General features: G+C 38.6%; 1 protein-coding gene and 1 non-coding gene across 2 annotated transcripts in view; one reads left to right on the top strand and one right to left on the bottom strand.

Moving 5' to 3' along the window:
• Positions 1 to 20,508, bottom strand: part of KDM3B (lysine demethylase 3B) — a 67,737-nt gene that overhangs the window by 33,680 nt on the left and 13,549 nt on the right. The window contains exons 2-7 of the mRNA XM_060178689.1: positions 15,772 to 15,939; positions 12,659 to 12,772; positions 10,608 to 10,713; positions 8,318 to 8,442; positions 7,542 to 7,616; positions 3,541 to 4,140 (exon numbers count right to left, since the gene is read on the bottom strand). Of these exons, the coding sequence (XP_060034672.1) occupies positions 3,541 to 4,140; positions 7,542 to 7,616; positions 8,318 to 8,442; positions 10,608 to 10,713; positions 12,659 to 12,772; positions 15,772 to 15,939 (1,188 nt within the window). The remainder of the gene's footprint in view (positions 1 to 3,540; positions 4,141 to 7,541; positions 7,617 to 8,317; positions 8,443 to 10,607; positions 10,714 to 12,658; positions 12,773 to 15,771; positions 15,940 to 20,508) is intronic.
• LOC132537274 (U6 spliceosomal RNA) lies at positions 14,431 to 14,537 on the top strand. The gene has a single exon (XR_009548733.1). It is a non-coding gene; the product is annotated as a U6 spliceosomal RNA (small nuclear RNA).

Raw genomic sequence — 20,508 nt, 5'->3', positions numbered from 1 at the left:
ATAAAAGCTACCTGGCCCCTTCAATGGTATAGTATTTTTATCTTTCTATTTTCCTATCTCTGTCTTTCTATCTGAAAGGTTAGCCTGGAGCAGTGAAGCCCCAGTGATGACAGAAAAATAAATTGATTTCTGGTGGTGGGAATTGTGCAGAATTGTACCCCTCTTATCCTGTGGTCTTGTCAGTATTTCCATTTTATAAATAAAAATTTTTTTTAAAAATTGATTTCTGAAACTGGATAGTAGTGATGGTTTCACTTAATGCCACAGTATTGTAAATCTTAAAATATTTAAAATGATGAAAGTTCACATTATATTTTATGTTATATTAAAAATTAATTCAGCTAAATGAAAGAGTTAACAATAGAGGGGGTAGTTTCAATTCATAAATAGTATTCATTGAACATGCGAAAGAAGTCTACATTAATATTTTTCTTAAAAGCAGCACAGAGACATGAAAACCAGCAAACCAGGAGGCTAGGTGGTGGTGGTGCACCTGGTTAAGTACACAGATTACCATATGCAAGGACTTGGGTTCAAGCCCCCACTCCCTGCCTATCTCCCTATCTCCCTCTCCCCTCTCAATTTCTCTCTGTCCTACCCAATAAATAAAAACACAACAAACAAACAAACAAACATAAAACAAGGAAGGCTGCCAGAAGTGGTGAATTCATCATGCAGACACTGAGCCCCAGTGATAATCCTGATGCCAATACAAACATAAAGCAATTCAGGAAACCACCTATAGCTTGCTTCTAGTTTATATTTCTTATAGAGACTGATTCAATGTATATATTAAGAGTTAGAAATGTGGGAGTTGGGCAGTAGTGCAGCGGGTTGAGCGCATGTGGCGCAAAGCACAAGGACCACCGTAGGGATCCTGGTTGGAGCACCCAGCTCCCCACCTGCGGGGGTGTCGCTTCACAGATGAAGCAAGTCTGCAGGTGTCTATCTTTCTCTCCCCCCCGTCGTCCCCTCCTCTCTCCATTTCTCTCTGTCCTATTTAACAATGATGACAACAATAATAACTATAACAACAATGAAAACAAGGACAACAAAAGGGAAAATAAATAAATGAAATTGTTTAAAAGAATTTAAAAAATGTTTTAAAAAAGAGTTAGAAATATATCATTATTTATTTATTTACTTATTTTTGTTAGGTGGAGAGAGCTAGAGTATCACTTCTGCAAATGTGGTGTCAGCTACTAAATTTGGAACATGGAAGTTCTATGCTCTATCACTGACCTGCCTCCCCAACTACCATAAATTACCCCTTTCTGATTAATCATCCACTACTACTTAAACCTCTCTGTAATAGGCAAGCAAGCAAGAAAAAAAAAAAAACAGGCGCTACACTGAGTCTTTGGTTTTAATATTGCTCTACTGGCAAGATTTGGCCAGAAGCCTTGACACCTGCATGGAACTTGCAGGGTATAGTTCAAGTTTCACTACTAAAGTTACCCTTTAAAAATAAATACACACATGAATGAAAAACAATTTGGATGGCCTTTTATTTTCCTTCAAATGATTAAGTTCCAAATCCTTTTCTTATAAGAAAGTGATGATAAACTGATTTCAACTCTATTTTAGGGCAAAAAGTATTCATAGGGAAGCCGTGTTTCTAGTTTAGATTTGACGTGATTGAAACGTTCATTTCTTTCCTTCTAAATCGTATCCCAGGAAAATCCAAAGGCTAACACATTAGTAAAGTTACTGATAAAGTCACAGAAATTTCTTCAGCTTGTTTAGAAAATGCACTTTGAACCTACTTTTCATTTATTTGACTTTGGTATTCCAAAATAAAATAACAGCACTCAGTGGATCAGTTTTAATGGCATGTAAAATTTGGTTTCTTTTATAATCTCTATTTATATCTACACTACTTTCAACATGGAAATGATGGCAATTAATTTGGGCAGTACAAAGACTTATAGACTGAAAATTTCACATAAGACCCTCACCTATTTCTCATAGGAATGTTGGTAAACTATTGCCAGAGAATAAACTAGTGTTCATAGAACACTAAAATTTGCCTTTATAGGGCTTCTCTTCTACTCTGGATATTTAACCTCCCTTCCTATTCTTACAGACTACATTCACTCAGAAGAGGAAGAAGACAGACAAAAGGTACATGCCATATTTTATTTGGCATTTTTTTTTTTTGCCTCCAGGGTTATTGCCGGGGCTCGGTGCCTGCACCACGAATCCACTGCTCCTGGAGACCATCTTTCCACTTTTGTTGCCCTGGTTGTTTTATCATTGTTGTGGTTATTATTATTGTTATTGTTGATGATGCTGTTGGATAGGACAGAGAGAATTGAGAGATGAGGGGAAGACAGAGAGAGGGAGAGAAAGATAGACACCTGCAGACCTGCTTCACTGCCTGTGAAGCGACTCCCTGCAGGTGGGAAGCCGGGGGCTCGAATCAGGATCCTTACGCAGGTCCTTGAGCTTTGTGCCACGTGTGCTTAACCTGCTGCGCCACCGCCCGACTCCCCCTTATTTGGCATTTTTATGTCTAAAATAATTATATTTTAGAACAGTGATTTAATTCATTTATAACATGCAGTACTTAGAACACAATTGTTTCCTATAGACAATATAAAAAAAACATAGTATTTTATCTTTGTATTTCATTTCCAGTTTTCAAACAACCAGTTTGAAAAAAAATTATATATTTCTAGTATCATAAATTTCTAGTATCATAAATTATACTTTGGTGACCAAAATAATAGTCAAAAGATTTTTTTTTAAAAACCAGTGCACTGCTAATAAGTGGGGCAGGGTATTAAACATGGGCCATCAATTCCTCAGGCAGGACAGTCTTTTTGTATAGCCATTATGTTATTTCCCCCGCCCATAGTCAAACGATTTTAAAAACTGACTTTGCAATTTTTTCACATTTGGATTGGGAGCCAACTTGATGTAGTAGTTTAACTAGTAGTTAAACAAATATCCAATTTTAGCAGCAATACATACATATCAGATAAAGAACATAATAAGTTGGATATTACCATGATTAATTCCATTTAATTTTCTACGTAAGACTGGAAATATTAAGTTGGGAGTGGGAGGAACCTTTTATAGCCATATCGAATCATAGAATTAAACCCAGTGTCAGTGAATACTGCCACAGAAAGCAATAAACTAAAATAGGGACTGGTAACAGTAACTTGCATATAGCCATAATTACAGTATTCATGATTACTAACACTGTAATTCATTAACCTTGCCTCTTATAGGTCTGGTGGAAGAGCAACCACTATGTGAACTAAATAGGTAATTAAAAATATTCCCCACCAGATCTATCTTAACATCTCATTAGTTGTATACTGTTTCTGATTAGGCCAATTATTCAGGTGACTTAAGAGAAGAGTTGGTAAAGTTATTAAAATATATATTTACCCAGCAAGAGTGTAATTTAAGCATATCACAGAAATATTCCTTCCCTATGGCACTGAGATGCTTTTTAATGTTTTAACAACAAAGCAGGGTGAAAAAATGAACTGAAAACTTGCAAACCTACCCCCTAAAACAACTCACCTCTCCTGGGGCCTGCGACCGGCTGCCTTTCTGTTTTTCCGGCCCAGTCCCTGCTGCAAGGCCAGTGTCTGAGATCCTCACCGTGGTTGGGGTGGAGCTGGAGGTGGTGACCACAGCTGCTGAAGCCACCATGCCCTGGCCAACTTGTTCCAGTGTTTTTCCTGCCTCTTTGTTTTCGGTTCCACCCACCTCTGGGGCCAAAGGTGTCTGACCTGTGGCTGCAGAATATGGAGTGAAAGGTACAGGTGTGTCCCCACCTACAGGCTCATCCTGCACCACCAGAGTCCTGCCATTTTCTTTGGTGTAAGTGGCAAAGCGAATGTTGCGGTTAATCTGAGGGACAAATGTAGTCGATGGCTGCTTGGCTCTCTGATCCAGCCCTGGCTCTCCACTGGCATTCCCTCCTTTCCAGGGCCCTCGGCTTGCCTCACCTCCATCGCTCCCATTACTGTCTACGTCACCCCTGTCTCCTTTTAATTTCTTTGATGCAGGGTCACACCCAGAGTCCGAAGCACTTTTCCTCCTTCGGCCATCTTTCCCCTCTATGCTCTCTCTCTTCTTCTTTCCTTTGGAAGATTTTACTGCTTTTAACGTACCCCCCTACAAAACAAAATTCAAAAAAGATTCATTATAAGGGACCTTCCATCCTGTGAAAACCACAACCATTAGCTCTTTCCCATCTCTAAAAGCAGACTATCAATACAGGTACAAATTGCAAAGTTTCAACGTCAGCTCTAAGACACCCCCTTTAACAGAAAGCTTTAATATTCCTGTGACTCAATTTATACACATATTCAAGATAGTAGTTACTAGAGATTAACACACTTAACAAACTTTTACTTAAAATGCACTACACTCCCTCAAATAAAATTTATGGGATTAAAAACTTTGTGAATTTCTTTTACAAAATAGGCTGCTAGACTAGGCTGAGAGCTCATTTGCCCCTAAAAAAATGGTTATTGGGGTCAGGAAACAGTTCATCCAATAAAGTATACATTTTACCACTGAAAAAGACCCAAGTTCAAGGCCTTAGCCAACACATGGGAGCACCATGGAAAGGGTTATGGTTTGGTAAAGTGGTAAAGGAATGCTGTGGTGTCTCTTCCTTTTTTTCTCTGTATCTTGTTCCCTCTCTGTCTTTCACCTTCAGCAGGGGGTGGGGGGTCTATATAATATAATAAGGGAAATAATACATGGCCCATATTCAAGTTCTGACAAAAATGTGGGAAGTGTTACGGCACCAGAGGAAGTTCCAGTGCTAAGATGTGTCTTCTGTTTCTCTGTCTCTCTATCTGAACGAAAAAGTGGACTGGAGCAGTAATATTGCACATGTGTGAGGTCCTGGCTCCAAAAATAAAATAAAATAAAATCTGCCTTATTTCATACTTATCTCTTTGACAGAAGTTGACATTTCAAGTATTGAAACAAAATCCTAGGAGCTGGGTGGTGGCACACCTGGTTGAGTGCATGTGTTATAATGTGCAAGGACTAAGGTTTGAGCCCCCAGTCCCTACCTGCAGGGGGAAAGCTTTGCAAGTGGTGAAGCAGTGCTGTAGGTGTCTCTCTGTCTCTCTCCCTCTCTACCTCCCACTTGCCCCTTGATTTCTGGCTGTCTCTATCCAATAAATAAAGATTAAAGAAGAAAGAAAGGAAGGAAGGAAGGGAGGGAGGGAGGGAGGGAGGGAGGGAGGGAGGGAGGGAAGAAGGAAGGAAGGAAGGGAGAGAGAAAGAGAGGAAAAAAAGAAACATAAAATCCCCAGAAATCACTAAACCTGGTGAAAGCTGAAGAATATAACTAGCAGCTATTAAATTTGTAACCAAAGAAAAGAAGAATCTAACAGAAACAGGTTTACATTGCTCATATGGACACTATAAGATGCAAACAGTCTGTAGACATTATTTCAAAAACAGTAGGATAGAGGAAATTAAAAAAAAAAAGGACAGGCTAGCATAAATCAAACAACAAAATCTTACTTTGTCTAGTAATAATAATTTCTCACATGAACTCTAAACTTAGAAGTCAGACATTTGAATATATAGGATTAGAAGAGAGAATTCCTATCTTTGAATAATTTAAATCTTTCCCTGTGAGGATGAGGGAAAGGGCTCTCAGGACACAGCAAGCATTTCTCAAAGAATCTTTGTGTAGCTAGCACTTATACCAGAAAATTCTTAGAATAGTAAACTACCACCAGTCAAGTGCTCTTTTAGCTTTATATAGATAACTCTCAGATGACTTTATTCAGATAACATGTGAAAGGATGGCAAAAAGATGGTGATAACACATTTATTTAGCCAAAGTTCAAAATCTACTTGTTTTCCTCATACTTTAGGCAATACTATTCTAAGTTTCTCAATCTTTTATTCAAAAACTTTCTATTTGCTAAGAAATGTTTTCATATAAAATAGGGAGAACAAACTATTTAGCTCTGACTCTTCTTTTCCTGCTCTGATCTTGTTTTATTTAATATTTTTTTGCCACCAAGGTTGACTTTGTGCTTATACTACACCACCATTCCTGGAGGCTATTTTCTTTCTTTCTAATTTGACAGAGGGTGAGAGATAGGGAGAAACTGAGAAGACGAGACATCTCCAGCACTGCTCCATTATTTGTGAAGCTTTTCCTCTATAGGTGGGGACTGGAGGTTTGAATCCAGGTTTTTGTGCATGGTAATGTGTATGCTCTACCAGGTGCTATTATCAAGTAAAAAAAATGACTGGAATATACAAACAAATAGCATAATGGTTATGCAAAGAGACTTCCATGCCTCAGGCTCCAAAGTCCTAGGTTCAACACCCTATACCACCCTAAGCCACAGCTGAGCAGTGCGCACTTTTGGTTTAAATAAATAAATAAATAAATAAATAAAATGGCTGTATAGGAGGCTGGCAAAATATCTCATCTGGATAGTGCACTGCTTTGCCATGCACATGACCTAAGCTTGAGCCCAACCTCCACCACACTGAACGAAGTGTTGATGCTGTGGTTTCTCTCTTTGCCTATGTCTCTATACAAAGGCAAACTGGATAAATAAGAAGTGGCGCAGTAGATAAAGTGCTCTTTAAAGTGGATAAAAACACTCAAGGATAAGGTTTCAATTTCAGCATCATACATGTGATTCTCCCTCTCTCTCTCTTCCCCCCTCCCTCATTAATAAATAAGTTCTTTTAAAAAATGAGAAAAGACTATACCTAGGTGGAGTGGGAAAGACAATAGTAATATAAAGATTTAAGAAACAAACTGAAGACTATGTAGAGATGTAGTTGTCCTTGTTGATATCCTATTAAAGGAAAATCACACAAGATTCCTTGATTGATTCAGATATTAATTTAAAATGTGGTTTTTTGGGGGGGAATTTTAATTCTGAATGAACCACAGGTGCTCTATTTCTATGTAATTAACCAATAATCCACTGTGTGCTGAGCACTGAACTAGGTAACTATTTGGTTTGATTTTTCTTGGGATATGAAATTTCATATTCCTTTGTAGCCACCTAATAGAGAGAAAAAAATATAAGTTCCATTTCTTATTAGTGAGTAGATAAAGAGTATTATAACTTATTATAGTTCTGTTTACTATGTCTTTTAAGTGTACCAGTCTTGAAAAGAATATATAGGGTGCGGTCAGATAACATAATGGTTATGTAAAGAGAGTCCCATGCCTGAGGCTCTAAAGTCCCAGGTTCAATCCCCCCGCACCACCATAAGCCAGAGCTGAGCAGTGCTGTTTGTTTGTTTTTTGTTTTAAGTATATATAAAAAGTCATAAATTTCTACATGGTTATGGAACATAGCCATGATTAAAAGGGTTATCTCAGACTAGGTTTTATTCATGAAAATATCATTCCTTAATTAGACAAAGCTATTGGAGAGGGCAAGAAATGTAAACTGGTCAGAGCTGAAAATCAAAGGGCACCCATAGAGAACAAACACATACGGAATCTATATAACAGGATAGTGTAAGCTCATTGCTCTGCTCTATAACTTAATCCATTACTGTACCTCGCTCTGAGGCGTCGGATTATCAGTTAACATCACATGGATCAGTCTGGGGTCTACGGATTTGATCTCACCACTCTATGGTAGAAACAGGATACCAGAAAGTATGAAAAAGAGGAGAAAAAAGAATTAATGTCCATTAAAGGCACAAGTATATGTAACTATCTATTTGTTTCAATTTCCCTACTGAACAAAAGCCCAACAAGAACTGAGATCCCTATGATCTCAACTACTGTTAGAATCACAGCATCAGAAATATATGTGCTCGTGTATTTGTTGACCAAATTCAAGAGCTGAGATAATGTACAAGAATAAGACTGAAACCAAGATGGCACAAACACAAATTTATCTATCTCAAAACATTCATCCAGATAGCTAGGCAATCCTCCAGCACTGTTCTAGATGCTGTTTTTGTTTTCTTTAGCAATTAGAAACAATTCATTTTTGCAACATCCAGGGGAGAATGGCATTAAATATTATCAAAATAAATGTTAACAAATTGGACTTTAAACTATAAACCTTTGTGAATATGGTAATTTTGTGATAATACCACTTCACATTTATACATTTCAAAGCCCTTTCAAATATGTTATTCCAGTTTCCAAAACAGTGCTGAAGACAGAGTACATTAAGGTCAAGAACAATTATTCTGAAGGTGATATAAGTAAAAGAGCCAGAGACGGAATCCCAACTCTTCTGCATAATGAAGTGCTGCCTTTCTCTGCAATCAATCTCATATGGAATAGATAAACTTTAAATGGAAATTGCACAGAGCCTACCTCAGTTACAGACACCTCCATAAGACGAGTGATGGTATCTTGATGGCTTACCACACCATACAGCCAACTTTCTTCCCCCTCAGGCTGATATACTTTGACTCTGTGACCTTGAACACTGTAAGGTCCTAAAAAGAGATCAGTCGGTATTAAAAAAAACCTGGTTAACTTATATTTGATTATTGTTTTCAAAGCAGAAGGAAAACTATAAGGTGTAAATATGTCACAGTTTCAGATCTCTTTCTACAGAAATGAATTTTAAAAGAACAATTTTGGATTTACCATAATCAGCAATTCCCAAACAAAAATTTCCCCCAGTGAACTCTGGAAATTCTGTTTAGTTGGAGATTCCTTAGACTATCCGAGGCCCCTGACTCTAATTTTTCTCAATCTTCCAATTCTACTAATGTGGATTTGTGAAAACTTTGCTTAATAAATATACCTTGTATTCTTTTTTTTTTTTTTTTTTTTTGCCTCAACGATTATCGTTGAGGTTTGGTGCCTGCACTAAGAATCCACTATTCAAGATAGGGCTATTTTTTCCCTTTTGTTGCCCTTGTTGTTTATTGTTGTCATTGGATAGGACAGAGAGAAATGGAGAGGAGGAGAAGACAGAGAGGAGAGAAAGACAGAAGCCTGCTTCAGAACTTGTGAAGCTACCCCCTACAGGTGGGGGGAGCCAGCAGCTATAACTGGCATCGTTATATTTTTACACCATGTGTGCTTAACCCGTTGTGGTACTGCTCGGCCTCCATATTCTTTGTATTCTAAGTTGTTAAGTGTTGGTTTAAAATCTTTAGTCCAAGGCCAGGTAGTGGTGCACCAGGTTGAGTATACATTTTATAATGCACCAGGGTCTGGGTTCAAGGCCCTGATCCCTACCTACATGGGGAAAGCTTCGTGAACAGTGAAGCAGTGCTGCAGGTCTCTCTCTCTGTCTCTCTCTCTCCCTCCCTCCATCCCTCTTGATTTCTGTCTCTATCAAACAAATATTTTAAAAAATATTTTAAAAGTCTAAGAACTAAAAAAGTAATAATAAAATTTAGTCCTTGAGAACGTTACATACAGTAAGTCCAACAAGGACAAAGATTTCTTAGCTCATACTTATATTCTCAGTACCTTAACATTATACAGAGCTGGGCAGTGGTGCACCCTGTTGAGTAAACACATTACCATGCACAAGGACCCAAGTTTTAGCCCCCACTCCTGACCTATAGGAGGAGGTCTGCCGGTATCACTTTTTCTCCTCTAATTCCCCCTCCCATTTCAAATTTTCCCTACTTGATCTAATAAAAAGATAAAAATAAAAAAGAAGGGAGTCAGGCAGCAGAGCAGCAGGTTAAGCGCACGTGGCGCAAAGCACAAGGACCGGCCCAAGGATCCGGGTTCGAGCCCCTGGCTCCCCACCTGCAGGGGAGTCGCTTCACAGGTGGTAAAGCAGGTCTGCAGGTGTCTTTCTCTCCCCCTCTCTGTCTTCCCCTCCTCTCCCCATTTATCTCTGTCCTATCCAACGTCAACATCAACAACAGTAATAACTACAATAAAAACAAGGGCAAAAAAAAGGAAATAAATATTTAAAAAGAAAAAAGAAAAAGAGAGGAAGGAACGAAGAAAGAAAGGGAGGGAGGGAGGGAGGGAAAGGCTGGCTGCCAAGAGCTGTGGATATATTTCTGGATAAGACTGAGAGAAACTAAGAAGGGAGGGGGAGATAGACAAAGGAGAAAGAGACAGAAAGATATTTGCAGCCCTGTTTCACCACTCATGATGCTTTCCCCATGCAGGTGGGGACCAGGGGCTTGAACCAGGATTCTTGCAAACTGTAATGTGTGTGCTTAACCAGGTGCACCATTGCCTGGCTTCTGGATCAAAATCCTTTATGGGATACAAAAAGTAGAAGGTCTGACTTCTGCTACTGTTTCTCCACTGGACATGGGTATTGGCAGGTTGATCCACACTCCCAGCTTGTTTCTATATTTCCCTAGTAGAGATCAATTTTTTCAGTCTATTCCAGAGATCCAAGTAATTGGAGATATTTTTGACTAAAGCTACAAAAAGAAGATAGGCACAAATGTTTAAAGTTACACAATGTTCACCCAATTCAACTTACAAAGGGGTATACTGATGTTAGGAACAACCAATTTCAAGCTGATATAGTCATTAAGTAAGAGTGCTCAGCATGGAATCCAATTCTCCTGCATAATGAAATGCTCCCTTATTCTAACTTACTGAAAGTTACTTTCAACAATGACCACACTGATTCAGAATTTATGGACAGAAGACTACCAGTTCTTACCTCGGCTGAATATCTCCTGTAGTTTTTGATCACTGATTAAAGCATTAACTGTTTCTCTCAGTGCAACATGTTCCAAAAGAATTTGGTTTTGGCTATCTGTTCCCATCTGATAAACAAAAAAGAAAATAACTGAATATTAAACTTACAATAATATTTAGCCAAATGGAAACACAAATACTCCTGGAAAAAGTCTTTATCAGCATTTGCCAAAGAATGTTCTTCAAAACTCTAGTTTTATGATATGATCTGCAAAAGGGTAAAGATACAGGATGAACTAGATCTAGGTAATTTTATATACTAAATCTGTTTAGATCAGTGTTTCTCATATTTAGTTAACAATAAAATTTTTAATTATTAACCATTTAATTATTTGCTTATTTGGAGATTCCATACATTACCCCTGGCTCCTGACTCCACCTTGTCACAACTGTCCAATTCGTACTATATGCGCTTAATCTGGTACACTACCGCCCAGCCCTTACAACTGTCCAATTCTAGAACAGAGGAGGGAATGAATCCAGGGCCCTACACATGGCATAATATTATGGAGATACCTCTTGGCCCAATTTTATTCTATATTTTTAGAGGAAGAAAGGAAGAAGAGGAGAGACATCAAAGCACTACTCCACTGTTAGTGGAGTACCTTTGGTACCAAGTGTTCTTAGTGTTCTCATATGTTGCTGGGGACTGAAATTAGGATCAGATGAATGGTAAACACTAAACAACTTCATGGGCAAACCCCTCCCCCAATTTTATTTTATGTAAAAATTTCTGTTCATTTTAGTATCCGATAATTATTGAGTACCTACTCACATAAGTACTATAATTTCAAAGATGAATAAAACAATGTTACCAACACAAATGAGATCTCATAAGGGAGGAAGCCTTGTTAATATTTCACAGAAGGTAGCCTGGAAGGTTACACAGAGCATTGAACTTGGGAACATGAGGTCCTGAGTTTGACCCTCCAGTATTGCATATGCCAGATGATGTTCTGGTTCTTTTTCTCCTTCTCTCTGTTATGTTAATAAAGAAATCTTTTAAAAATTATTACACAGGGAACTAGACAGTGACATATGTGGTTAAGACACCTGTTACAATGTCCAAGGACCTGGGTTCAAGTCCCCAGTCCCCACTTGCAGGGTAGAAGTTTTATAAGTAGTGAAGCTGAGCTACACGTCTCTGTCTCTGTCTCTCTCTCTCTCCATTTCCCTTCCTTCTTAATACCTGTTTCTCTAAAATAAATAAGTAAGTAAATAAATAGGGGCCAGGCAGTGGCGCAACTGGTTGAGCACACACATCAAGTGCACAAGGACCCTGGTCCCCACCTGCAGGGGGAAAGCTTCATGAGTGGTGAAACAGGGCTGTAGGTCTCTCTCTCCCTCTCTATCTCCTTCTCCCCTCTCAATTTCTCTCTGACTCTGTCCAATAATAAACAAATAAAAATACAGTTTTTATTATCTTTATTTATTTATTGGAGACGGTCAGAAATTGAGAGGGAAAGGGATGATAGAGAAGGAGAAATAGAGAGACACCTGTAGCCCTCCCATCATCTACAAATTTATCATTTACAAATTCATCATCTAAAAAATTTACCATCTAAAAAAATTTATCATCTAAAAATCCTCAAACTAACTCAGTTCATTTGTTTAAACTGCTAACTTGTTCCCTTTCTTTGTAACTGAAGACAGAATATCTACTCTCTTCAATATTTAATGCTCTTTGGAACCAGACCAAACCCCTAGATTCCCTGCCATAGATATAATATAGGACTCCTCAGACTCATGTAACAGAAGTGACCACACCTCTGGGAAGCTACCTCTTTGGAATAAACCCTTAGAATTATAATCTTAGATCTTAATTGATTTTAGAGTAAGGTGAGGGTATATAGATAAAAGAATTCTCAGTCAAATAAAGTGTTTTCCCAAAGCTTAGAGGATTATTGGGAGGAAGTGCTTATTTCAATTCTAAAAGGAAGAAAACAAACATATTTATGATTAACAAAGAAATTAGCAAGGAGAAAAACAAGCTTATGACTAGAGTAAGTGTACCTGGAATAGATGCAACCCATTAGCATCTGATAAAAAGCGAAGCTCTCGATCCAGAAGGTACTCAACCGGAACCACAGAACCCAAACCCAGTTTATCTACTAGGGGAGTGAAAGTCTGTAAAGTACAATGACAAATTGGTTAGAACCTTGGGGAAAAAAAACAACAAACTAATAAACCAATCTTTAGATTCAAAGAAAATATCTGTTATTAACATATATTTTTCCTGCTTTGAGCACCAGACTCCCTACTTGCAAGGGGGTTGCTTTGCAAGTGGTGAAGCAGGTCTGAAGGTGTCTATCTCTCTCCCCCCTCCTCTCAATAACCCTAGAGGCAACAACAACAACAACAAAAAAATCCAGCAATCCTACTTTTACATATATATTTGAAGGAAATGAAATCACTATCTCTTTTTTAATTTTTTTATTAATTTATTCCCTTTTGTTGCCCTTGTTGTTTTATTGTTGTAATTATTATTGATGTCATTGTTGTTGGATAGGACAGAAAGAAATGGAGAGAGGAGGGGAAGACAGAGAGGGGGAGAGAAAGACAGACACCTGCAGACCTGCAACACTGCCTGTGAAGGGACCTGCCTGCAGATGGGGAGCCGGGGGCTCAAACCGGGATTCTGACGCCGGTCCTTGAGCTTAGCGCCACCTGCGCTTAACCCACTGCGCTACAGCCCGACTCGCTGAAATCACTATCTCAAAGAGATTTGTACCACCATGTTCACTACAGAATTATATGCAATAAGGACGACATGAAAGGAACCTAAGTATCTGGTGACAGGTAAAGGAATAAAGAAAAATGTGATATACAGTACGCACAATGGAATTTTATTGAGCCACTAAAAAGAAAAAGACAGAAAACCTTACTATTTATAGTGACATGAATATGCCTTGAAGGCATTCTGCTAAATGATACATAGTCAGGGTGGGGAAGACAGCCTGTCATACAAAAAGACTTTCATGCCTGAGGCTCCAAAGTCCCAGGTTCAATTCACCACACCACCATAAACTGAGTGGTGCCCTGGTCTCAAAATAAATAAGTAAATAAACAAACAAGTAAATGATGTATATGTCAGAGAAAGGCAAAAGCTATAAGCTCTCACTTATAGGAGAAATAAGAGAGTAGGGGGACCAGGTGGTGGTGTACTTGGTAAAGTGCACACATTACAATGCATGACCTAGGTTCAAGCCCCTGGTCACCATCTGCAGGGAGAAAGCTTCATGAGGGGTTGAAGCAGAACAGCAGATATCTGTCTCTCTCCCTTCTTTTCTATCTTCCCTTGTCCCTCTCAATTTCTGTCTCTATCCAACAATGTTAAAAAAAAAAAAAAAGAAAAAAAGGTGGAGGTAGAGAGGTAGACAATATAATAGTTATGCAAACAGACTCTCATGCCTGAGGTTCCAAGTCCCAGGTTCAATCCCCACCACTACCATCAAAAACCATAGCTGAGCAGTGTTCTGGTAGAAAGAAAGAACTAAAGAGAGGAAGAGTGGTCCAGGAGGTGGCGAAGTGGATAAAGCATTGGACTCTCAAGCATGAGGTTCTGAGTTCAATCCCTGGCAACACCTGTACCAGAGTGAAGTCTGGTTCTTTCTTTCTCTCTCTCTCTCTCTCTCTCCATCTTTCTCATGAATAAATAAAAAATTATTAAAATAAATAAATAAATAAATAATAAAGAGAGGAAGAAAGAGAGAGTAGGTTGGTTACTAGGGGTAAGAGGTAGGAGGAAATGGGTAACAGACTTTAGTACAAAGGTTACAAAATGATTGCTAGCTTCAGCAGCACATATACTAAAATTGGAATGGTACAAAGAAGATTAGCATGGCCCCTGCACAAAGATGACAAGAAAATTCAGGAAGTCTTCCATATTAGAACAACAACAACAAAGGTTACAAGGTGACTTATTGTGGATGTCTAAAGTATAGCACAGTTTCTATACTTAAAGTTGCTAATCTTAAACAGGTCCTCATTACACACAACCAAGAGGTAATATGTGAGCTCAATAGATGTGTTAGATAAATTCACTATAACAATAATTCTGGGGGTCAGGTAGTAGCGCAGCAGGTTAAGTGTACGTGGCGCAAAGCGAAAGGATCCCAGTTCAAGCCCCCGGCTCTCCACCTGCAGGGGAGTCGCTTCACAGGTGGTGAAGCGGGTGTGCAGGTGCTTATCTCTCTCTCCCCCTCTGTCATCCCCTCCTCGCTCCATTTCTCTGTCTTATCCAACAACGATGACATCAGTAACAACAACAATAATAACTACAACAATAATAACTACAACAACAATAAAAAACAAGGGCAATAAAAGGAAAAATAAATATATATATAAAATGTTTTAAAGTAAGTTTCTATAAAAAAGAAAACTAAGGTTATAAAATTGTTTCATACTCTGACTGGCAAGATAGTTTACTTGGATAGTGAGACCAGGTTTGAACCTAGACCCTACCTCATTAGAGAAAGCTTCATTACTGTGGTATCTTTCTCCCTGTCTTGATCTGGAAAAGTCATCTCGGAATGATGATGCCCCAGTGACAACAACAAACAAACAGTTTCATACTTGTTCTATGAGAAAAGATCTTACCTTTTTTTCCCCTTAGGTGAAGAAATTCTTTGGAAATAAAATGTATCAAATATTATCTAACATAGAATGTTTCAGAAGATAGAGAAATTCTAATTTTTCTTTGGTAACTGCAGAATAAGTGTGTTAAGACAAAGCATGAAACTTTGAGGATTCTTTTTTTTTATTAATATTTATTTCCTTTTGTTGTCCTTGTTTTTTTTATTGTAGTTATTATTGTGGTTGTTACTGATGTCGTTGTTGGACAGGACAGAGAGAAATGGAGAGAGGAGGGGAAGACAGAGAGGGGGAGAGAAAGACAGACACCTGCAGACCTTCTTCACCGCCTGTGAAGCGACTCCCCTGCAGGTGGGGAGCTGGGGCTGGAACTGGGATCCTCATGCTGGTCCTTGCGCTTTGCGCCACGTGCGCTTAACCCGCTGCGCTACTGCCCAACTCCCAAAACTTTGGGGATTCTAAGGAGTTCAACTACTGCATAAATACCAGTTACAATATAAGATATATGTTTCCAGACAATGAAAGTTACTTACCAGAGCTGGCCACTGTGCAACTGAGACCCGAGTGCCCTGGACAAGGACTGGGTCTTTCCGGGGTGCCCACACTAGAGAGCCTTCTAGCAGTAGCACAATAACTTCTTCAGCATGAACTTTAACCCAGGAGTGTTGTTTCCAGTTACAGCCATCAAATTCTACAAAGATCTGCAAAAAGAAAGAAAGCAGTTTGGATGTCACATTTGAAGAAATCTTATACTTAATATACAAGCAGGTATAAGGTTGTAGCTAAGTTGTAGAGTGTGTGCTTTGCATATATAATAGGTCTCACATTCAATCTCTGGTCATACATATATGTAGATGTGCTTATATGTGTATATGGATACACACAAATAAATAAACATAAGCCCTCTGTTTTAGATAACCGAATAGTAAAAATTCAATTAACTTGCTTCTAAATTCTTATAGTGGATTTCAACAAAACTAATCTCACTTTAGAGCAGAAGCTGCTATCTCATCCTCCCTGAAAAAGGAAAACAGGACATGAGTTATCTACAGTCAGTAATTTTTAGTCATGACTCTAGAGAAATTCACAGTTCTTAGTTTCCAGTTCTTATTTATGCACACAAGCTGGGAGTTCACTATGTAAATGCACTGTGCTAATAATGTAATACAGAATTCAGTACATCTTGTCTAAGGATAGATAGGGGAAAAAATTACTTATTTCATTATTTGCCACCAGAGTTATTTTAGAGCTCAGTATTTAGTGCCTGCACTATGAATACAGCACTCCTGGTGGCCTTTTTTAAGAAAGATTTTTATTGACTACGTATGAAAGAGAGAGAGGAAGAAAGAGAAAGAGAGGGAGAGAGAGAGCTCAAGGGCTTTACTTGAGACACATAGAATGAAAGAAGCCAGAGCACTCTTGGTACACTGAACTAGGCATTGAACTGGGAACCTCAGGCATAGAAGAGAGACACCTGCAACGTTGCTTTGCCACTTGTGGAGCTTTCCACCTGCATGTGGAGATGGGGAGGGCTAAACCCAGGTCACGTACATCGTACTCTACCAGATGCACAACAACCACCTAGGCTCAAGGAAAATATTTTTTATATTCTTACTAAAAGTGGCTATGAATTCATTAGTTTCTGAGTAGGTGACATATACACGGGGAAAAAAAAGTATATACACACACACACACACACACACATATATATATATATATGAATAAACACTGAAAAACACTGAAGAATGAAAGAGTTGCCCTCCTAGTACGAGTGGATTTTTAAGTGGCACCTTCAGCAATGATCTCAGATCTGTTAGCAGAAGCTTGGTGTCATCATAATGCTTTGCTTCCTGTCAGAAGAGATATTCTACATTTTGAGACATACTGAGGTAGACATTGTAGTTTTGGTTATTTTCTAAAATATTTATTTTTATTTTCATGTTTTTCTTCCCACCAGTGTAATCTCTGGGGGCCTGGTGTTGGCACTATGAATCCGCTGCTCCTGGTGGCCGATTTTTTTCTATTTTATTTAATAGGGCAGAAAGAAATTGAGAGCAGAGGGGTAATGCAAGAGAAAGATAAATATCAGCAGACCTGCTTCACTGCTCATATAGTGTCCCCTTACAGTTGAGGAGCAGGGGTTCAAAACTAGGTCTTGCACATGTTAATATGTACACTTAGTTGGGTGTGCTACTACCATCCAGCCCCCTAAAGATATAATTTTTTATATTATCTTTACTTACTTATTAAATATTTATTCCCTTTTGTTATCCTTGTTATTTTATTGTTGTAGTTATTATTGTTGCTGTTATTGATGTTGTCATTAGTGGATAGGACAGAGAGAAATGGAGAGAGGAGGGGAAGACAGAGAGGGGGAGAAAAAGACACCTGCAGACCTGCTTCACCACCTGCAGGTGGGGCTTGAACCAGGATCCTTATCCCCGTCCTTGTGCTTTGTCACATGCGCTTAACCGCTGTGCTACTGCCCAACTCTCTATTATCTTTATTTAGAAACAGCCAGAAATCAAGAGGGGAGGGGGTGACAGAAAGGGAGAGAGATAGAGACACCTGTAACACTGCTTCACCACTTACAAAGTCCTCCCCCTGCAGGTGGGAACTGGGGGCTTGTGTGAAAGCAGTGCTACAAGCGTCTCTCTCTCCATCTACCCTTATTCTCTCAATTTCTCCTAACAGCAAACAAACAAGTAAGAAGAAAAAAAAAAATTGACTCAAGGTATCACACATATTCATGATCCAGAATTTATTTTCTAGTGCTACATAAAAAATATATTCACATTATTATATAATCAACTTTTAAAAATATTATTTATTCCACTGCTGGTGGGAATGAAAACTGGTACAAATACTTTGGAGACTGCATGGAGTGTCCTTTAATATATAAACCTTATGATCCAGCAATACCACTCTTAGGCATTTATCCAAAGATACTCAAGCACTAATTTGAAGGGACATATGCAGCCCTACGTTCATAGCTGCATTATTCACAATAGTCAAAGACTGGAAGCAGCCTAAATGCCCATCAACAGATGACTTCTAAAAAAGTTATGGGATATATATTGCACAGATACTACTCTGCCATCAAAAATGATAAGATTGTGTCCTTTGGGACAAAATGAATAGAATTGGAGGTGACTATGCTTAGAAAAATAAGAGCTTGAGCCCCCACACCTATGGACATCTAATCTTTGACAAAGGTGCCCAGACTATTACATGGGGAAAGCAGAGTCTCTTCAACAAATGGTGTTGGAAACAATGGGTTGAAACATGCAGAAGAATAAAACTGAACCACTATATTTCACCAAATACAAAAGTAAATTCCAAGTGGAGCAAGGACTTGGATGTTAGACCACAAACTATCAGATACTTAGAAGAAAATATTGGCACAACTCTTTTCTGCATAAATTTCAAAGACATCTTCAATGAAACGAATCCAATTACAAGGAAGACTAAGGCAAGTATAAACATATGGGATTACATCAAATTAAAAAGCTTCTTCACAGCAAAAGAAACCACTACCCAAACCAAGAGACCCCTCACAGAATGGGAGATCTTTACATGCCATACATCAGACAAGAGTTTAATAACCAACATATATAAAGAGCTTGCCAAACTCAACAAGAAAACTAATAACCCCATCCAAAAATGGGGGGAGGACATGGACAGAATATTCACCACAGAAGAGATCCAAAAGGCTGAGAAACACATGAAAAAATGCTCCAAGTCTCTGATTGTCAGAGAAATGCAAATAAAGACAACAATGAGATACCACTTCACTCCTGTGAGAATGTCATACATCAGAAAAGGTAACAGCAGCAAATGCTAGAGAGGGTGTGGGGTCAAAGGAACCCTCCTGCACTGCTGGTGGGAATATCAATTGGTCCAACCTCTGCGAAGAACGGTCTGGAGAACTCTCAGGCTAGAAATGGACCTACCCTATGACCCTGCAATTCCTCTCCTGGGGATATATCCTAAGGAACTCAACACATCCATCCAAAAAGATCTGTGTACACATATGTTCTTGGCAGCACAATTTGTAATAGCCAAAACCTGGAAGCAACCCAGGTGTCCAACAACAGATGAGTGGCTGAGCAAGTTGTGGTATCTATACACAATGGAATACTACTCAGCTGTAAAAAATGGTGACTTCACCGTTTTCAGCCGATCTTGGATGGACCTTGAAAAAATCATGTTGAGTGAAATAAGTCAGAAACAGAAGGATGGATATGGGATGATCTCAGTCTCAGGCAGAAGTTGAAAAACAAGATCAGAAGAGAAAACAGAAGTAGAACCTGAAATGGAATTGGCATATCTCACCAAAGTAAAAGACTCTGGGGTGGGTGTGGGTGGGTGGGGAGAATACAGGTCCAAGAAGGATACAGAGGCCCTAGTGGGGGTTGTATTGTTATATGGGAATCTGGGGAATGTTATGCATGTACAAACTAGTGTACTTACTGTAAGTTGAATGTAAAACATTAATTCCTCAATAAAAAATTTAAAAAAACCTAGTACTAAAAAAAATTTAAAAATTTAAAAATAAAAAAAAATTAAAAGAAGGAGGAGGAAGAAGAAAAGTCAGGTTTCATAAAAAAAGAAAGAAAGAAAGAAAGAAAGAAAGAAAGAGAAGAAAAGAAAAATAAGAGCTCACTCAGCCAGTCTAGCCCTACCCATCCCAGCTATACCCCCCCACACACACAAAAACAAAAAGGTACGAAGGAAGGAAGGAAGGAAGGAAGGAAGGAAGGAAGGAAGGAAGGAAGGAAGGAAGGAAGGAGGGAAGGAGAGAAAAATAAGAGTTGAAGGGGTCAGATGCTGGCATATCAGGTTAAACACACATAGTACAAAGCCAAGGACCCACACAGAGATCCCTGTTGGAGCCCCAGGCTCCCCACTGGAAGGGGAAGATCCTCCTCCATAGTAGTGTGTTCTCCCAGGTAAGTTATCTTTAGACAGACGCTGTGATGATTATGGAGATTTATGGAAGATGGAAAACTAACTCCCAAAGTTATTAAAACTCTTTTCAGTTTTGTTTCCTACATTCTAAACAAAATACAAAATCTGTTACACATATTGTAAAACTATTGGGTATCTTGATGGCCAAGGCAGAGAATGATGTGTGTCTAGAATACTGGTGTTTTCAAACAAAAATAATTTTATCTTTATAATTTCTTTTATTTTCAAGAAATATTTCTAACAATTATCCCTACTTTTTCTTTCTAACATCCTCAGTGAATTAAATGCTATTACTGGCA

This window comes from Erinaceus europaeus, chromosome 2 (genome assembly GCF_950295315.1).
Source record: "Erinaceus europaeus chromosome 2, mEriEur2.1, whole genome shotgun sequence".
Classification (NCBI taxonomy): domain Eukaryota; kingdom Metazoa; phylum Chordata; class Mammalia; order Eulipotyphla; family Erinaceidae; genus Erinaceus; species Erinaceus europaeus.
Note: the sequence above shows the minus strand (reverse complement) of the source record. Positions and strands in the feature narration are given on the sequence as shown.